Genomic DNA, 6,451 nt, shown 5'->3' with positions numbered 1-6,451 from the left:
ACACAGTGTGGAGCTGGATGAACACAGCAGGCCAGGCAGCATCAGAGGAGCAGGAAAGCTGATGTTTTGGGCCAAGTTTCTGAAGAAGGGTCTTGACCCGAACTGTCAGCTTTCCTGTTCCTCTAGTCTTATATCTCCCTCCCAGAATTTTACCATCAACATAGTCAGTTAATAACTTGATGATTATAATCTGTTGAAATTATTTCTAATTCTTTCCTTACATACATGATGAAGACATTTCAGCATTTTTGTCCTTTTTTACGTTCCCCCCAATGTGCCTTGTGGTCATACATGCTTCTGTTTTCTTCACCAGGAAGTGTAGCAGCAATTTCTGTACTGGTTATCTTAGTATTAGTGGCGTTACTTGGAGGATTCATATACTTTAAGTTAAGGTAAGAGCCATGTGAATTCTGTTTGTCCCTGATAATCTGTCCCAGTTACAGTGTGTAGCCATTGCAGTTGGTGGTCAGCATAGTTTTATTTTTGGGTAATGTCTCTGTCACATCCTTTGGGTTATTACATTTTATACCTTTGCCATTTCAACACAGGAGAGAAGCTGTGGTTGTTCTCCTTGGAGCAGAGGTGAAGATTTAAGCGAGATGTTTAAAATTGTGAAGTAGTTTTGTTAGAATAACGAAGGAGAAACTGCTTGCAATATTAGCATTGCCAGTAAGGCAGAGTTACGTGAGGTGAAATTCTTATAATGACTCACGGCAAAGCGAGGAACAATTTTTCGTCACTTGATTTGTCTAAAAATAATTGATCCTTTGGTGATACAGAACTTGAGTAATGCTGGGGAACAGCCAAGCTACACACTGTAAATTGGTGCTCCCTTTCAAATTTGACATTCATGCCTTGGTCCTAATGAGTGCAAGATGAAAGATTTCGATATCTTGTCTTTTTCTCAACGATACCAGAGTGATCTCATGTGTGCTTTCAAGATAATTTGAGAATATTTTACAACTTACAGGTTGTCCTCTCAAAAATATCTCTCATTTCTTGTAGAAATTCTGCATATGGACGACTACATGATAATCAGGACTATGGAACATGGGGAAATTACAATAACCCTTTGTATGATGATTCTTAAGAAGACAAACTGGCTTTGTAGGTTTGTTCATATCCAGCCATCAAGTGAAGAGTATTGTCTTTTTGTTTATTGGGATAACTTGGCCAAAGGATGAAGGGTCTAGGCCCGAAACGTCAGCCTCTCTGCTCCTATGATGCTGCTTGGCCTGCTGTGTTCATCCAGCCCTGCACCTTGTTGTCTCTTAACACTTCGGGTTACTTCTTCAGAATTACAGATCCACCAGAAGCCAGAACCAGTGCAGGGATTTGAGTGCTCTATTGTCGAAGTCTATGAAGTTACCTAACGTATCCAAGTATATTACCATGTTAGCAGAAAGCTAAGAGGATATAAACAGACATGACAGAAGGTTGAACTCCTCACCTACCAACTCAGGTGTGAGATTGCAACTAAGTGTGATAGGCTGATGGATTTTAAAAGATTCGAATGATAAACATCCAAATTTCCCATCAAAATATGTGATGAATGATATTTTCAGAAATAAGATACACTTTATTCAGGAATAGAAGGGGGTAAGGGAAAGTACAGATTTATTTTTACATTTCCATACTGTGAACATTTACAATTAGATATATATAATTACAAATGCAATATGTCAGGCAAAAATCTTGTTTAAATATTTACAAGATAAAGTGACAAATATTTCAATTCTCTTTTGGAAGTTGGACGCAGTCACCGCAAACAATGTTTTTTAATTAATCTACACTGTATTCACTTAACAGCTTTCACACATTTAAACAGGTATACAAGAGGATAGTAGGAGCACTGAGTCACCACAGACACCAGAGGGCAGCCAACACCAGTACACTTTATTACGTAGACCAAGTGCGTGAGAGGCCAGAGTGGGGGAAATCCAGTAAAAGAATTGTGCTTAGTCTGGTGTACAATTATCCTATTAAGGACTTAGTAATAAATCAAATGAAGCTCCTAAATGAAATTATAATCAAACTACAATAAGAACTCGATCACTTTTATAACTAAATCTGTGTTTAGGCACTGCTCCTTATGACGTTAAATCCGCTGGAAAAACACAAGTACTTTAATCATCGCAAGAGATTCACAGGAAAGGTTAATTATTAAAGGAACTTTCGGTATCACAGTTTTCATAATAAGGTTTGCAACTTTAAAATGTTTCATTGTAACTTATCAGTGCACTGTGGTGCCATTTGGTTCTTGTCGAAAGAACTATTTTATTTAATCCAAGGATTTTCCTAGTTGTACAGTATTGACCAACGTATATCGAGGTGATCTGATGTTCACTCTCTAGCCTGTGGTATGTTAACAGATTGTCAGTATAACTGACCTTTTTAAAATAAGTACACACAAATCAGAGATAGTAGGAACTGCAGATGCTGGAGAATCCGAGACAACAAGGTGCAGGGCTGGATGAACACACCAGGCCAAGCAGCATCATAGGAGCAGAGAGGCTTTCTTGACGTTTCGGGCCTAGACCCTTCATCAGAAAAGGGGGAGGGGAAGGGGGTTTTGAAATAAATAGGGAGAGAGTGGGAGGCGGATAGAAGAGGGATAGAGGAGAGGATAGGTGGAGAGGAAACAAACAGGTCGAAGAGGCGGGGATGGAGCCAGTAAAGGTGAGTGTAGGTAGGGAGTTAGGAAGGGGATAAGTCAGTCCAGGGAGGACGGACAGGTGAAGGGGGCGGGATGAGGTTGGTCGGTAGGAGATGGAGGTGCGGCTTGAGGTGGGAGGAAGAACAGGTTAGGGAGGCAGGGACTGCTGTGTTCATCCAGCCCTGCACCTTGTTGTCACACAAATCAGACCGGGTTACTGTGCCTTACTATTGGAGGTCCGCCTGGAAAATGTCCATGAATTAACTCTGACCTGAGAACTCCCTTGCACAGTCGAATAGCCTCTGCCTATTTACGAAGAAATACAAACGCAGGAAAAGACCAGAGGAACTGTTTATATGCTTAAAAATTAGGTGATTTCTGGCGTTAGTTCATAGTAAATTTGAATGAGGTGGGGCCAGGTGGATAGAAGCATATTGTTTCAAAGATTTACAACAAAAAAGGTACAAGATTAAACTCAAGCATGAGAAGCGAAGAGATTCGTTGCACATGCAGGTCTGCGAATGTACCAGCAGAGTTAGTGATTGAAGCAGGCCCCTTGTATATAATTAATCGTTTAGCTAGGTGGTTGAGGGAAAATAAAACTAGGAGATGCGGGAACAAATCAGGCACGAGGGAATTGAGCCACAGCTGATAGAGGAGTGGACTGTATGAGGAGCAGTAGAGGTTAAGCACCGGCACAAACTAAACTGATTTGTACAAACTAAACTGTCAGTTTCTGTTTTATGATCTCGGTGTCGTGGGTTCAATTGCAACAGCTAACCCTCAATATCTTCAGTGGCTGAGGAGGTGGTTTTGACGGTAGCATTGGTTGTATGGAGATCCAGGTGAGGAACCTTGGCCATGATAAATATAGCAGACATGGAGAGGCTCACTCTCACCTTCCTTACAGCCTTGTGGTTCTGCCTGTCATTTTTATTTTGTTGAATGTTGATAATTAATCGCACGTTTTTTTTAAATACACTTTCTTAAAAAATAAAACAGACATGGCAACAGATACAGGCAACACCATAGCACAAGTTAGTTACATAATGAAGAAAGGGTGATGGAGAAGAAACAGACTGGGTTCACACAAACTGTGCTTCTGAACCTTTCTCTTATGAGTCTACAGCTTGCATTATAGGAGATGCCCTTTGGTAGAGTGGGTCTGTGTCCCCATTGCTACGTTTATTATGACATGTATGTGGCAGTGTAAGAGTTTTGTGTTCTCCCCAAAAAAGTTTCTTTTTTGCATGTGATTAGAGCGGTCCCTCATCATGGCCATTCCCTCCAGTCACAGCACCATGGTGGGAATGTGGTGCGTCAAGGTGGCTGAGTGTGGCACTGCCAAGGGCGGGGAGTGGGGCTGCAGTGAGGCCGGGGGCGGTCGGTGCCTGGCACTCTTTTGGTGGGCCCGGAGTCCTGCCAGCTGGGAGTAGGCGCTCTGACAGACCTGGCACTTGTAGGGCCGCTCGCCCGTATGCAGGCGCACGTGGTTCCTCAGTGTGGATGACTGGCTGAAGCGGCGATTACAGAATCGGCAGATGAAAGGCTTGTCCAGCGTGTGGATGCGCATGTGCGAGCGCAGGTTGCTGCGCGAGTTGAAGCCGCGGTAGCAGATCACACAGCGCATGCGTCCCGCGCTGCTGCCTCCAGAACCGTCCCCTGCATTCAGCTCATCTGCGGAGGAAACAGGAAGGAACGGGGCTTTAGTGGACGCCTCTCATCTCTCGTCAGACAATTGCACCCAATCCTAGGCACCACACTGTAGAAAAAACAGTCAAAGCCACGTGGAAAGGAATGCAGAGGGCATTCACCAGAATGACACGGTGTTTCAGTGGTTAGAAGCAAATTGCTGCAGATGCTGGAATCTGTACTGAAACTAAAAAATGCTGGAAATCACAGCGGGTCAGGCAGCATCCGTGGAGAGAGAGCGAGAGCAAGCCAACGTTTCGAGTCATAGAACGTTTCTATGAGAGAGAGCAAGCTAACGCTTCGAGTTTCCTCCCACGCTCCAAGGATGTGCAGGCTTGATGGATTGGCCATGGTAAAAATTGCCCAGTAGTATCCAGGGATGTGTGGGTTAGCCATGGTTTAAAAAAAAAATCCCATGCAGGATTACAGGGATGGGATTCTGTTGGGAGGGTTGGTGTAGAATTGATGGACCGAATGGCCTTTTTCTACACATCTATGAAGAGCTTCAAGAGACTGATTCCTTCCAGGCTGACCTTTACCCATTACTTTATATGCCCAACTGGTGTTCTCTGTCTCTGGGCTCCACCCCCTTTTTCAGCACAGTATCAACCTTTTCCCAGCTACAATAAATTCTGAACAAGGGTCACTGAACCCAAAAAATTAATTTTGCTTTCTCTCCACAAATGCTGCCAGATATGCTGAGTTTTCCCAGCAATTTCTACTTTTGCTTCAGGAGATTGTGTTGGAGCAGAGACGGTTATGGAGAGATGTCTCAGAGTTGTTCCAAAATTATAAAAGATTCTGAATGAGTAAAAAGGGTAAAATTGCTTCCACTGGCAGAAGAAGAAATAACCAGAGGACACAGGATTTAAGGGAATTGAAAGTGGAACCCCAGGGGAGATGATAATTTTTATGGGGAATAAATTGTTAAGGTCTGGAATACGCTGCTTGAAAGGATGGTGAAATGAGATTCAGTTGTAACCTTTCAAAGAGAATTAGTTATGTACCTAAAAGGAAGCATTTGCAAGGCTATGGAGAGAAAGCAGGGGAGTGGGGCTAAGTAGAAACTCTCTCAACAATCCGGCACACAGCTGAATGTTTCCCCATCTGCAAGATTCCAATGTTTTCTTGATATCTTTCAGCACAGTAGAGTCATTGTGGTTGGGAGACAATAAATAGATAAACAAGCAGATGATGTTAGTGGGCTAGCAAGACATGGAACAGACAGCTTACTGGAGCTCTTTTGGCTTCCTTAAGATGAGGAACATCATCACGTTTAAAACTAATTGACATGGCACAACTAGTGTTAGACTCAAGAGGAACTGTCAACTGTGCTGTCCAGTTGTACACTCCTAGCTCAAGTTCAACTGAGATTATAGCAGTTAATGCTCTAATAATACCACCTCATGCAAGTTAAATATAGAACTAGGCATAAATTAAAAGACCTCCTACGCTGTTTCATTCAGTAGGTCCAGCTCAGGGAATTTAGACACAGATTAACACTCATTCTGTACTGTCCATGTCCTGTATACCAGGTCCACTAGAGAGGTGATAATCAGATAATATTTCTCCTATCCTATTCCATTGTGTACTGTATGGTACAGCATGGGTGGAACATGGGATAAAGTTTCTTCTGCTCCGATCTTGTGATGCTCTGCCAATCACATTCTTTTAGTACAGCTTTTCTCAATCAAATCAATTCTGTTTCCATGTCTTCATGTAAAGGACATTTTTCAACAAAACTTACTACAAATGGAAACATTACAGTTGATGGATGCAGAAGGTCATTTATCTCATCAGTCTGGGCTAACCCATTGAATCACTCTATTCCAGAGGGTGAAAGAAGAATGTGTTAACCCACTGAACCACAATGGCCTCAGATTCTAAATTTATTTTATTTTAGTGTGCAGCAAACTGCTAAACTGGTCACTTTAAGGTGTCTGTTTATGAGGCAAAAGGTTGCAGTGTGGCATCTGTGAATACATTTATGTCATAATTGTAACTGAATTACTTCAGTCCAGTACCTTACCAGAGGCAATAGCACACAAGCTGATGGGCATATTGCTGAGAAATCATCTTTAAACTCTGGGCAGTACTGAATCT

General features: G+C 42.5%; 2 protein-coding genes across 2 annotated transcripts in view; one reads left to right on the top strand and one right to left on the bottom strand.

Annotated features, from left to right (window-relative positions):
* Positions 1 to 1,271, top strand: part of LOC109913220 (putative protein TPRXL) — a 10,816-nt gene extending 9,545 nt beyond the window's left edge. Inside the window, exons 3-4 of the mRNA XM_020512700.2 lie at positions 314 to 392; positions 1,006 to 1,271. Coding sequence (XP_020368289.1) covers positions 314 to 392; positions 1,006 to 1,090 — 164 coding nt within the window. The 3' untranslated portion in view covers positions 1,091 to 1,271. The remainder of the gene's footprint in view (positions 1 to 313; positions 393 to 1,005) is intronic.
* Positions 1,272 to 3,947: 2,676 nt separating this feature from the next.
* LOC125486262 (PR domain zinc finger protein 12-like) lies at positions 3,948 to 6,408 on the bottom strand. The gene is made up of 2 exons (XM_048613009.1): positions 6,378 to 6,408; positions 3,948 to 4,333 (listed from the first exon to the last, which is right to left on the bottom strand). Exons 1-2 carry the CDS (start codon positions 6,406 to 6,408, stop codon positions 3,948 to 3,950), a joined length of 417 nt encoding a protein of 138 aa, XP_048468966.1.
* Between the last annotated feature and the right edge of the window lie 43 nt (positions 6,409 to 6,451).

This window comes from Rhincodon typus, chromosome 1 (assembly GCF_021869965.1).
Source record: "Rhincodon typus isolate 14 chromosome 1, sRhiTyp1.1, whole genome shotgun sequence".
NCBI classification, from domain to species: Eukaryota; Metazoa; Chordata; class Chondrichthyes; order Orectolobiformes; family Rhincodontidae; genus Rhincodon; species Rhincodon typus.
The sequence above is the reverse complement of the archived record's forward strand: the minus strand, read 5'-3'. Positions and strand labels throughout refer to the sequence as shown.